The 14,175-nt window shown below is 42.2% G+C and overlaps 1 protein-coding gene across 1 annotated transcript; it reads right to left on the reverse strand.

Moving 5' to 3' along the window:
• Positions 1 to 1,181: 1,181 nt before the first annotated feature.
• Positions 1,182 to 3,043, reverse strand: LOC309556943 (uncharacterized protein; the record flags this gene model as incomplete). Its single annotated transcript, XM_082259517.1, has 2 exons — positions 1,182 to 1,215; positions 1,614 to 3,043. 2 exons carry the CDS (start codon positions 3,041 to 3,043, stop codon positions 1,182 to 1,184), a joined length of 1,464 nt encoding a protein of 487 aa, XP_082115643.1.
• Positions 3,044 to 14,175: the final 11,132 nt, after the last annotated feature.

Raw genomic sequence — 14,175 nt, forward strand, 5'->3', positions numbered from 1 at the left:
GAGAAGTGAGCTTGCAGTTAATGCTTTGGAGTGCTTGATATGGAACTTCGTTTTTGAAATCAAGTCTTTCCTTCACATAGTAGTGCAATGGACATTTCATCAATCGATAGGTAACATTAGTTTTGTAGGAAGCTACATCCAAGAGCTTGTGAGATTGGTCTAAACAGACTTCTCCTATTATCACCCATCCAAGATCAAGTTTCTGGGCCTGAGGAGCATCATCTGGACCGTTACATAACTCTCTTATTTTATGAACTCTAGGAATGTCTCTCCCTAGTAGAATCAAAATCTTAACATCCTTGTTAAGTGGTGGAATGTAGTTAGCAATGTGGCTCAAATGAGGGTGATGACATGCAACCTCTGGTGTGGGGATTTCTTCTCTGTTGTTAGGTAGCTGATCACATTCGATTAGAGTTGGAAGAGGAAACTCTGTGTCCTCATATTCTGATGCAACTACGAAGCCATGGGCTCTTCTTCCAGAAGTATTGACCTTTCCTGCACATGTCTGCAAGGTATAAGACCAGGTCTCTCCTTGAATTTTGAATAGGTCAAAGAATTCTGTACTGGCCAATGAGCGATTGCTCTGATCATCGAGTATGGCATACATTTTTATGGATTTTTGTGGACATCCTTCAGGAAAAACTCTTACAAGACATATCTTGCTACAAGACTTGCTATGAAGCCCTTCTCCACATATCTCTGTACACCTTGTGGTTACGGGGTTGGCATATTGCTCGGTTCTCTCCCCGCCATCATCTGATGTAGTCTTGGGGTTGCTGCCGGGTGAAGGTTTCCTTTTGAACAGGTCTGAATGAAGAGCGTCCACATGTTTGGCACTGTTGCAGAGAGAACATCTGATGGCAATCTTACAGTCTCTAGCTAAATGATCGGAGGATGCACAACACTTAAAACAGATATTATGCTCTTTGAGAAATGACTTGCGTTCTTCAATAGGCTTGTCCTTAAATGCACGACATTTGGAGAGAGAGTGTGGCGCATTATGAATAGGACACTGTTGATTAAGATTGCTTGCTTTGATGTCTGTGGCTAAGACGTTGGATGCTATGGTGGTCTTCCTCACGGCAATAGGATGCCTTAAATCCTTGAATTTACTGTTGGTGGCAATACCCCTTGAAGTACTTAAAGGAATGGTGGTTGTATCTGGATAGAAGAAGCTTGGGTCATTCTTGGATCTTGCAACCTTCCGCACGAACTCTGAAAAATAAGAAAAGGGAGGGAAGGAAACACGATGCTCATACTTATACTTTGATCCTACACTAGTCCACTTTCCCTGAAGATAACTAGGCAACTTTGCTACAATAGGATTTACGCCCTGAGCAGTGTCTAAATAGCTAAGACCTGGTAAACTAGGATCTAACTTAGCAATTTCAAGTTCTTGAAGGAGGTCACCTAACTCTCTAAGCTTATGATTGTCCTTAACAGAGATTTTAGGAAAGTCGTTTAGTCTCTGGAATAAGGCAGATTCAATGACTTCGGGGCTCCCATAGTCTTGTTCTAGACGTTCCCAGGCAGCATCAAGGCCTGCTTTAAAGTTATAAATGTAGACAGATTTAAGTCTCTTTACTTGTTCTGAAGATTGACGCCCCAACCACTTTATTAGTAAGTCAAGTTCTGCTTGAGGTTCAATGTCCAAGTTCTTGGTTACCGCCTTAAATGTAGATCTCCAACTCCTGTAGTTTTCTGGGAGGTCATCAAATCCAGACAGTCCAGTTGTAATCAACTCTCGTCGAATCATATACTTGCTGAACTCTGCAATGTCAGTGCTTTCAGTTTTTATAGCCACAGGGTCTACTGATGGTGCGCCGTCTTGGACCATGGTTGGTATCTGATGTTGGCTGGTAGGTAGAGAGAAAGGTGTTGCAGATGGGTTTAATTTAGGTAAGGGTCTGTCGACTGAAGGTCTCTGAGCATTTGAAGTCAAAGAGAGCTGTATCAAAGGGGGTATAGAGTTCATTCTGTAGTCTTCTGCTGTGCCCTTGTAATCTCTATGCACATAGGGTTGTGGTGGCACATGAGCTGCGTAGGTTGATTCACTTGATTTTGTGACGTGCGGTAGTTGTGGAGGGTCTCTGTTAGTAGGTGCGTCTAGTTGACCAGCTTGCTTTGGCGACACATTGCCTTCTGATCCACTTGCTGGATGATTATGAGAAGAATCTCCAACTGTAGGTGGGACTGTGGTGTCGTGGTTCTGAGTTAGGACAAACTGTAGGGTCCTTTCAACAGGGTCTTGACAAGCAGCTAAGCTGGTACAAGCTGCTCCTTCTTCTTCCAATAGGGCTTGTTCCAAGACAGATAACTCTGCTAAAGCTACTTCCTTTTCTCTATTCTTCTGAAGAATTTCTAGCTGAGCCTCTGTTTCTGCTTGTATTCTTGCTTCCTTGCATTTAGCTTCTGCCTTGAAGGCTGCTTCTTTTTCAGAGCAGGCGGCTTGAACCTGGGCTACTGCAACCTTTTGGCGAGCTTTGAGTATTTGGTCGCTCAGTATTGACCTTATAGAGCAGGACCGCAATGACTTAGAAGAAGATTTATGATATGAGCGGGCAGACCTAGAAGATTTTCCTGAGTGTCTGGAAGAAGCAGAGTTACAGGATGTAGTCTCATGTATCTGTGCCAATCTCCCTTCTATCTGTGCCTTTGCTTCAAGATATGTGCTATGCCTCTGCTGGTCAGTAGAAGTAAAGTCCTTTAATTCCAATGCAGCTTCCTCTATGTTGGAATGTGACAATAGAGAATAGTACTTCTCAGAAAGTCTTTTATAATTCTCAAATGCCTTCTTAACCCTTGAGAGAGCAGTGTTCAATTGCTCAGAATTGTTGCTAGTTTCATTAGTGGCTGTTATACAACTTAAAGTCTTTTCCCATAATGCAGTCAAGTTACTAGATGTTTCTTCCTTACTTGCTTCATAAACCTCCCTTGCCTTCAAGGATGGATGAGGGGCTCTGACAGGACGAGCAGAATGAAGTAAGGAGTCTGCTTTATCTTGACTAAATGCAGGTAACTCTGTGAGATCTCTGTCAGACATAATAAGTACTGTTTTTCTGGTGTCTTGTTAGAAATCTGCCAGAGCTCAGCTCTGTAAGTAGTGACTTCTGTTATTAAGCAGGCTGGCTGAGGTGCTGGGTATTTGATACAATAGCTAGCTATTGCTGGAACTAGTTCAAACTGGATCACCTCAGAGGGCTGTAACAGTAATGAAGCATTCAGTAGGTGGCTGGTTTCATATGCAGAGTAATGCTTCTGGTGACTCACAGACAAGTGTGATATTTACTGTTCTGTCTCAGCATCGATTGTACCTGTGACCCTCTTGTAGACCTCCAGTCTGTAAGTGTGTGCAGCAGGTTGAATGATGGCTTCAACAGATAGTTTACTCAATGAATAAAGACTCCAGAGGTGTTCTCCAATGCTTCTTTATGCTTCAAGTTAGCAAAGACATAAACATAGAGGCTTTTCCATAGGTAAATTTACAATGAAGTTACACAGCTTCCACACTCTGCAGTCTCCTCATAACAACTAAACAAAATGGCAGTTACAGCAGGAAAATGGAGATGGGAGAAACCATCTAGCCAGAAACAGCAGGGGTGCTAGGAAGATACCAATATCATAGCATAACATAACATGTAATAACAACTGCTAGACAGTTAAAGCTGCGTGGCAGCACAAGTATGCTGATTGATTACATTCACTAAGAAACTCACAAAAAGCTTAGTTTTAATGTAAATCAGTGTTAAATATATCAAATGTAATTGCTAATACCTGTAAAGTGGATAAAGAGTCTTGGATGCAGATGCTGTCTGAACAAAATGAAAGCTAGTGTAAATCATCTTTGACTCCGCCTACACCATGTTAATGCATAAAAAATATACATTTGATGCTCAGTAAAGGTTTATAGGGAGATAGGAATAAGGTACTTAGAGGATTAAAAAACAAAAAACAAAAAAACAAACAAATTACAGTGGCATGATATATATGATTTTTGTGAATGAATTATAGCAATTAACTCTTCTCTGTTTAGTATCACTTTAAGTTTCATATATTCATAATATATATATATATATATATATATATATATATATATAAAAAAAGTAAAAAATCGATTTTATATATATCTATATATCTATATATATATATATATATATATATATATATATATATATATATATATATATATATATATAGATAGATAGATAGATAGATATATAGATATATAGAAAATCGATTTTTTACTTTTTTTTTTTTAAATACTTTTTTCACACTGTGTATATACCCCTAAAATGGGGATGAAAACAAAATGTATGGCAGTTTTTTTATTAGGGTTGAATTATGTAAAGAACAGAGATGGCCAGGGAAAAGACACATAGTTTGCACATCTGCTGACTGCACGGCTACAGAGCATAGATTTTAAGTGGAGAAAACTGCTTTTGCAGCTTTCTCTGGATCTTGGTATTTATGGATGGGGCTCTGTAGTGTGGAGATTCCTAAGAGTCTTGGGCAGGATGGAATCTCCAACACTGGGTGTTGCGGACAGCCAGCAATGGTGTGTGCTCAGGTGCACATAGCCCTTATAATGATTGGTTGGTGAGAGCAGTAGGTGGTGGAAGTTGGAGTCTGAGCTGTTTGAAGACAAGACCCTGTCAGAAAAGCTGGGAGTACCTGGTGGAGACTGCAGCCCATGTGAGGGGGATTCTGGGCTCAAGGACTGGGAAAGTCTGGGCAACACTGAGAGTCTGGGAGACTGAGGAATCTGTGGTGGCCAGTTAGTCTAGGGGGGGCTGGAAAGAATCTGGAGGTCTCTGGTGGGTGCAAGCTGGACATACTGGGAAAACCCTGTCAAGAGGCCATGCTGGCCTAAAGAACAAGGTTCTGTCATATAGGCTGAGAGAGAACCTGAATAGCAAGTGGTCCCGGAGACCAAAACAAGCAGAGATACTGCTGACCAGAGAGCCAAGTAGCACAGTATTTTTCATTAGTGTTTACGGACTGAAGTTAAAACCCCTGTGTGGGAATCCTGGATGTTTTGTTTTCCCTTCTAATAAAAGTGCTACATTTACATTTGCTATCATTACATTGACATATTACATAAAAAGGTAACACCAATAATAAAATAATGCAAATTGTCCAATGGCTGTGATTGTCTTCTGTTCACTCATTCATATATTGATACCATTTAGTACTTTCTAGTAAGTAAACAAAAACGTCTTAGTGGGGTATCATTAAATTTCCTTCCTAAAAAAAAAAAAAAAATGAATAGTTAGATTTAAAAAAACATATTACACAAAGATGCATTTCACAAACCACATTATACAAAATATATGGCCATTATTTTGTTTACTAATGGGTGCACTCTCTATTACCCATATTTAATGAGCTCATATCAATTCATTCATTAATTATCACCACGTGTATTTTCATTAAAGGTTCTCATTAATTCACCATGGTTGAAATGACATTCACAGAAACATTTATAGTGTATTCATCTTATTTGGGCACAGAGATTATACATCACCATATCCATGGTTGAAATGACATTCACAGTAACATTCATAGTGTATTCATCACATTTGGGCACAAAGGTTTTACATCACCATATCCATGTCGATTAACAATCTCAGCCTCTTAACCAACCTCAGCTCTACAGATGTTGGAAACTCTTTAACTTTTAAGAACAAGTCTGGTTCTTCCTGTGTTAATGAGAAAACTTAAAAAATCTTTAGTGTTGTATTCTAAAATATTACACTTCATTACAATTACCATTAAAGGACAATACAAAGTAGACATGCATGTTCATCTTCAGTGTGATCATTCACTATTGTCACATCTTATGATGTTAAGTAAAAAATACTCGTAGCTTGGTCCTAAATAGAATTGGGTGAATGGGGCGAATGGTTCGGCCCAAGCAGGAGTTTGGGCCGAACATTGGCTATTTTCCCCATTCGGTGGAACACCCGAATTTGCAGGGGGTGTTCGCCCCGCCGAATGCCCTGCAATGCACTGTGCGCTGCATAGTGCACAGTGCATTCTGCACCCTGATTGGACAAACCTTTGCCCAATCAGGGTGCAGTAAAAGTTGGCTGTTAAGGAGCGTGGCCAGGAAGCTAGTTTCATCATCTTTAACAACCAATAAGTCATTAGCTGTCAATGGGCTTCCCAGCTGACAGCTGAATAAATGGCAGGTCAGGAAAGAGGGGACAAGCAAGCGCCTCCCCCTCCTGAACCATAACAGGCCACATACCCTCAACATAGGGGGGCGGGTGCTTTGGGGCAGGGGGGCTCTTCCCCCCCCACCTCAAAGCACCAACTGGCTACATCACCTAAAGGCACCACCCCCTTGTGACATCACCAACTTGGTATTCACTGGTCTGTGATGTCACAAGGTGGGGGGGCCCCAATGCCCCCAACCCCCATGTTGAGGGCATGTGGACTGGTACGGTTTAGGAGGGGGTGCTCATTCCCCCCCCTTACCTTACCTGCCAGGCTGCATGCTCGGATAAGGGTCTGGCATGGGTTTTGGGGGAACCCCACGCCCTTTTTTTTCTTTATTTTTTTTTTAATAGCCGGGTGCCAGCAATTGCAACCGTGAGTCAATTTAAATTTGATTTGACCCTTTTTTTCTTTAGAAATGTAATTTTTGCTGCAGCATGTTTTATGCATGGCAGGCACTATGTTTAAAATATTTTTTTGTTTTTATTGCTGCAATTTAAGCATCGTTTTTTTTTAAATGTTTGCATTGATACATGTCCCCCAGGGCAGTACCCAGACCCCCATACCCCTTTGATGGCCAATTACTTACATACTGTATAAGCCTTCAAAATTGGATATTTTTATTTTCATAGACTTCAATAGGGATCGTCGTTCGGGTCAGAACTTTTCACCTGTTCGGGAGTGCTGCTGCAAACCCAACAGGGTGATGTTCAGCCCATCTCTAGTCATAAATATAACATGTTAGGTTAAACTCTACTAGTCCACTAACTCATACAAATAACTGCCATTAAAGGGATGCAACACAGTTTTGTTGGTGGGTGGTGTTTATATTGTACTCCATACCTTCTTCCTTTTCCAAGGCCAGTAGACTGGAATGGAGAGCTAAACATTTAAATATTTATAATATGCATGGCTGCTGTTCAGGAATTTAAAGGGTGTCAACCTCAGTCAGCCATTTTCTTTTCTTTCCTTTGTTTAAATCTACATTCAAGTCAAATCAAGTTACATAATAAAAACAAACAATTTTACCAGGATTTTATTTTGTAAAATGTAAACATTTCCATTTGCCTTAAAAAATCTCTCACGTCATCCAAATATTTGAACATACAGTTATATTATACATTTCTTAGACAATTAAAAATGTCCTGCTTCACACAAAAACTGTCTGTTAAGGAAGGGGGAACTGGAAACTGTGTAAAACTTGCTTCTCTCCCTCTCTTATACATAAAGTGTGAGGGGTCATCTTCACACAGTCACAAACTTCAGCCATCTCTGCTACAAATTATTTTTCGTTTAATCAAACTAGAACATACAAAGGCTCTTACTTTTCCCATATACCACTACCACCACCATATATCCCAGAACTTTTGCCTTAGCACAAACCCCATGTCATTGGCCAAGGAGGAGGCGGGAGGACTGAGGACTCGAGGAGATGCCGGGGGACTGAAGAGAAGCCGCCGCTACAGGTAAGTGCACTTCGGGGGGGGGGCTTGGCATGCTGTTCACTCTGCATTGAAAGGGGGCACACTGGCATCTGTGCATTGAAAGGGGGCACGCTGGAATCTGTGCATTGAAAGGGGGCATGCTGTTATCTCTGCATTGAAAGGGGGCTCACTGGTATCGCTGCATTGAAAGGGGGCACGCTGGCATCTCTGCATTGAAAGGGGGCATGCTGGCATCTCTGCATTGAAAGGGGGCACGCTGGTATATCTGCATTGAAAGGGGGCACGCTGGTATATCTGCATTGAAAGGGGGCACGCTGGCATCTCTGCATTGAAAGGGGACACGCTGGCATCTCTGCATTGAAAGGGGGCACGCTGGCATCTCTGCATTGAAAGGGGGCACGCTGGCATCTCTGCATTGAAAGGGGGCACGCTGGCATCTCTGAATTGAAAGGGAGCACATTGGCATCTGTGCATTGAAAGGGGACACGCTGGCATCTGTGCATTGAAAGGGGGCACGCTGGTTTCTGTGCATTGAAAGGGGGCACGCTGGTCTCTGTGCATTGAAAGGGGGCACACTGGTCTCTGTGCATTGAAAGGGGGCACACTGGCATCTATGCATTGAAAGGAGGCACGTGATCTCTTCATTGAAATGGTGCACGCTGATCTCTGTGCATTGAAAGGGGGCACGCTATGCCTTAATTACTGAAGGCCCCTTTCACACTTTTGTGACATCAAAGTCACGCATTTTTTTACTGCGTTTTTTGCCGCAAAGCAATGCCTATTACATTTTTCTGTTTGCGCCCCCCCCCCAAATTTTTGAGCACCAGCCACCACTGGCACCAGCACAGGTCAAATTTTCATTCCTTTTCTACCAGTAGTCTTCTGCTCATCATTTCTAAACCTCAAATAGCGAATTATTCTGAAACTGCCTGGAGCCCAGAGTCCAACATCTTTTTCCTATCTGGAACTTTCTGATAGCATAGCCATTCCACTCATGCATCAGTCTTTTGCTATTTTTTTCAAACCAAAACAATTCATTAACGGATTGGTAAGGATTGCGAGCAATAGGGTTCACCCAACATAGAACTCATCTACTGCAACCTCTCTTTTAGCCCAGCTAATTAACTGGTGCATGTTCTACACTTTCTGAATGTAGTACGGCTTACAATACAAAAACACAGCATTAAACTCAGCACAATCCTGCCACTACACATTCTATTATTTGTGTCTCCAGTCCACGCAAATCGAATAACTGGTCTAACCCACTTATGGTACCAAATGTTCTATTTCAGTTAAATTATAGTTTACATTCTTGGGGTTTTACTGTATTTGACACGTGCAAAGAGAGATCACACAAACACTTGTAGGTATAACATTTAATTAAGTAATGTCAGACACAGATGACAAATGTAATAATATTAGAAAATGTAACAAGAATACTTAGTTATAGATGCCTTTTTTGCCATGGAGTACCCTGTCTTAGTGTCTCAGAGTGCCACAGATGATCAGATCAGATGCTTGCATAATAGCAGCTCTGATACAAGACCCAACTGTTACAAGTTTTGGCTGTGGTATATAGGACAAGTGTGTGAGGAAATGATCAACCCTGTTGAAATCAACATTACCTTTTAAGGACTTGGTCAGTTAATAATGACATTCCTTTGGTATGAAGTCAGCTAAGGTAACCAGACTTAGAATTCATACTTGTCAGGGTGCCAGGAAACCAGACCACAGAGAGAAGCAGGTAAAATAAAGCAATTTATTGGAGCAAACAGCAATAAATGCCCAGCGAGACTAAGGTTCGACATCACTTACAAGCCGGGGTCAAGTCCAGAAGCAGGTAGTCATCCAAGCCGGCGTCAAGTCCAGAAGCAGGTAGTCATCCAAGCTGGGGTCAAATTCAGAAGCGGTTAGTCTGCCAATGCAGGGTCGAGAGCCAGGAGAGTCATCAGCCTAGCTGTAAAGCACCTTGGAGCACAAACGCAAGGGCAAAGACTGCAGCCCATCAGGTGATTGATATAGTCAGGTGTGCAGCATCATCACTGTGCGACGCTCAAGCAGCAGGCAAGTGATGATGCAATCAGAGGTTATAAGAGGCAGCAGTCTGCACATGTCCAAGATGGCTGCCAACAGGAGGGCAAGGTAAGACCTTGACAATACTTAGGTATTGTGGGCCAATTTTAACCACTTGCTGACCATGCAACAGCCGGATGACAGTGCAGCCAGCCAGTCCAGAGAGGGCGTCATATGATGTCGTTCCTTGATCGTGGCACGCTCTGTGATCGCTGTGTCCTCGCTGATCATAGATTGTAGTAAAAAGCCAATCAGGGGCACTTTACCACATGAACATCTGTGTCCAATCAGTCCAATCAGCTGACAGCGTGAGGAGAGGAAAGCTGATAACCATCCTTTATAAAAGGGACATCTACATTGATAGTTAACCTGCCACCACACTGATAATCAGGGCACTGATTATCAGTGTCCTGATTTTAGTGCAGTCCCAACAATGCCCACCAGTGCTGCCAATCAGTGCTTATCATTGCTGCCACTCAGTGCTTATCAGTGCTGCCAATTGGTGCCCATGAGTGCCTCCTCATTAGTGTCACCTATCAGTGCCACCTATCAGTGCCCATCAGTGCCACCTACCAGTGCCCATCAGTGCCACCTATCAGTGCTCATCAGTGCTGCCTTAAAGTGCCCACCATTGCCACCTATCTGTGCCACCTATTAGTGCCCATACATGCCACCTATCAGTGCCCATCAGTGTTGCTTATCAGTGCCCATCAGTGCCAACTATCAGTGCACATCAGTGCCACCTATCAGTGCAATCTCATCAGTGCCTCCTCATCAATGCTCACCAATGCTGCCTCATCAGTGCAGCCTATCAGTGCCCACCAGTGCTGCCTTATCAGTGCCCATCAGTGCAGCCTATCAGTGTCCATCAATGCAGCCTCATCAGCGCACATTAGTGAAGGAGAAAAATTACCCGTTTGCAAAATTTTATAACAAACTATGAAAAACGTTTATTTATTTTTTCATTTATTTAGCATAAAAAAAGTGCTAAAAAAGCTATAAAAAAATAACATTTTCATATGGGTACAGTGTTTGACCGCGCAATTGTCATTCAAAGTATGACAGTGCTGAAAGCTGAAAATTGGCCTGGACAGGAAGGGGTAAGAGTGTCCAGTAGACAAGAGGTTAATAAGGAAATATGAAACTTCCCTATCAGACAGGCTTTCAAATATACTATATGTTACCTCCCATCTGCATCATAATTACAAATGACCACAATAATGTTGTATTTTTGAAAATGGAAATGATCTTGATCCAGAAAGGTTCAAGATTGTTGTAGCCAAAGAACTGTAAAATCAACAATGTTGGGTTGAAACCACGTATTCCTAGCCAGTTGTCCCTATATGGACATTATCTGCAACCATAGAGACAGAAAATGGCCATCCAGATCCACCTGAACTAGAAACGTATAGGTGCTTGTACCAATATAGTTTCATACACAGACTCAGCCCCATGTTATAAAGACTAGTTCAGTTCCAAACAAATAAATAGAGTACCATAGACTATCTTATAATATACTGCAATATTAGAGGCCGTGGATAGTTAATTGACCTATGTTGATACAGTGAGGTCAATAGAGGCAGAGCATGCTGGAGAACCAGACATCATTCTAATTTCAGGCCAATAACTTTCACAGTTGAAGAGTTTTAGATGCTAGAAAGATCAAACCTTGCATCAGGTTTTAACCACAAATAATTTCCTAGAGAGCAATCTAAAAAATCTCCAGTTCCTAAATCACCCTTACTAGTTCAATGTCCAGCTAATCTATAGTGGAGTAATTGCAGATAAAGTGTCCATCATCATGTTTCCATGCCCTACAGTATACAGTATTACTCTAAGGCTTTGTTTCCAATAGTACGACTTGTCATGCGACTTTGGACACATAAAGTCGCATGACAAGTCACAGGCCATTGATTTCAATGTTCCAATCTATGTGACTTAAAGTTGCAGCAACTTTGAAAAGGCGCCTGTACTACTTTGATGCGACTTTTGATGCAACTTTGAGTCAGAGAGTGTAAAGTCAGATCAAAATCACACTCAAAGTCACACTGCAAAGTCGCACTGTAAATTGCGCGACTTTGGCGTCACACTAGTGGAAACATAGCCTAAATGTGTTGCCTTTTGTTATGAAAATAGATGTGATATATTGAGCTGCCATTTATATCAAAGTATCTGTAGGTCACAAGTTCTGTAAAATACAAGAGTATTGTGATGTAAATTGATCTGAGACCATCTTAGCTGGCTTCCAGCTAATCTTCTTCTGCATTTAGGAAAACTTCCCTTAGAAATTACTAGTTCCCTGATTGACCTTGCTCTAAGTCACATCTAATGTAATAAGGGGGGAGTTGGAACCCTTAATTGACATACTTATGTAAGGTCGGTGAATCAAAACATATTGAAATCTGCAGATCAACATACCAGCTAGCCATTCAGTATTTGCAGAAAGAAGACCTCAGCAATGGAAAAACACATATTTTCTGACTATAGGTTTCCTTTAAATTCTGTTCTGCTGAGATCTTTATTAGAGTTGCCTTTATACAGCAATTTCATTTTTTTTTGAATACCTCGCTATCCATTATCTATATGACAAGCGTGTAATGAAATAGAAAAAATGGTATCTACTGGAGGGGAGCATATGATGCCACATGATGGTGCAGTGATTTGCACTACTCATGATCTGCAGTACACTGCAATCTGTTTTTCTGAAGTGCCAAAATGTATTAATTCATTATATTATATAAGGCACACTTAATAAATCTCATTCATTTTCTCTCCAGCTCGCTCATATGCAATGACCTTTCTTGTGTTCATGGATAAAAATAAAAAACAGAAACAATACAGCAATTTCTTTTATCACATGAATAACAAGTAACTGTCCAAAGAGCAAAGTGCAGTTACACAAACACTACTATCCCCGCTGTTCATATTATCACATAAAACTAAAATCATAAATCTCTTAAAAGGATATCTGCTGCTATTAAATCAACAATCATAGATAACAAAGGTGCAAAATTGGCTCAAAAAACATATCACTTGCTAGTGTGATGCTGGACTCAAGTAATATGTTTTTTGAGCCAATTTTTCACCTTTGCTATCAATAACAAGTAACTGTTGCTTAAACATAAATAGGTTTATTGAAACTGTGCTTTTCCCATGCAGGCTAAAGCATTAGGTCACTTAAAGTGTATGTCCGGCCAAACCTTTTTTCCTTAGCTTTGGATGTAGCGGGGAAGGGTTCAAACTCTGCCAGGTTTAAACTGCTATCTGGTGTTAGGCCCCGTTCACATAGGGGCGATCCGACTTCCAGGGGCGACCTCCGAGGTCGCGGTGCGAGCAGCGCGCCGCGACCTTTGGAGCGGCCGGCATGGACTTCATAACATTGAAGTCTATGACGGTCGCTCCGGGTCGACCCAAAGAAGCTCCGGACCCTTTTTCTAAGTCGGAGCGACTTGTGTCGCTCCTATTAGAACGGGTCCGCAGCTTCCCTATGGAAGGCGACCTACGGCGACCTGTGAGGCGACCAGGTCGCCTCACAGGTCGCCCCAGTGTGAACGGGGACTTAGAGGGATTTACCAATGCTCCCTCTCCTGCTGATTATATTTTACCCGGCAGGGCATGGGAGGAATGCTCAAACAGCAATATAGACAAAAATAAATAAGCATGTTGGTAGTAAAGTAAGGGAAAGCAAGAACCCCTTTTAACTGCTTGCTGACCATATAACTTACGGCGGCAAGGAGGCTCTGCTGCGCAGGATCACCAACCTAGTACATCATCCTGCACTTTCGAGTCTGGGGCGCACATGCGCACCTCTGGCAGCCTGCTTCCGCTGTGATTATACACAGTGGGAGTTGATCTGTGGGTACCACAGACTCGATGTCCACTGGCACCCGCTGATTATTAGGCAGAGAGCCAGAACAGCGATCTGCCTATGTTAACAAGGCAGATTGTTGTTCTTGCTATAGGGAAGAAAAAGCAGTAACTGTCACAAGTTAGCCTATAATTTTGTCTGTATATTCTTACCTCCTTGCTGCAGTGCTTCTGTCTTGCCTCCCTTCACATGTGGTGTTTGGGCTTCTCTGTTCTATGGGCGTCGCCTGCTCCACTGTGGGTTATATCCTGTTCCTGTCAATTACTTCCTGGGTCACCTCCCTGTATGCTTCCCTATATATACACATGCTCAGTGCACTGTTCCTTGCTTGAGCAACATTGCTGTTCTATGAGCTCCCATCCGTGTATCCCTTGGCTATTGTATCTGATCTCCTGTGTACCAACCCGGCTTAATTTCTCTGTCTATGTTTGTCTGCTGCCTGTCCTGACCTCGGCTTGTCTCTTGCATCTCCTTATAGTCTCCTGTTTACCCTGCACACGCCAGCGGTCGCCACATCCTCAGCTGGGCCTACCTGGGGGCCGTGACCTGGTTCCAGTCTGCTGCAAGTCC

This window comes from Pelophylax lessonae, assembly GCF_965119305.1.
Source record: "Pelophylax lessonae genome assembly, chromosome: 5".
NCBI lineage: Eukaryota > Metazoa > Chordata > Amphibia > Anura > Ranidae > Pelophylax > Pelophylax lessonae.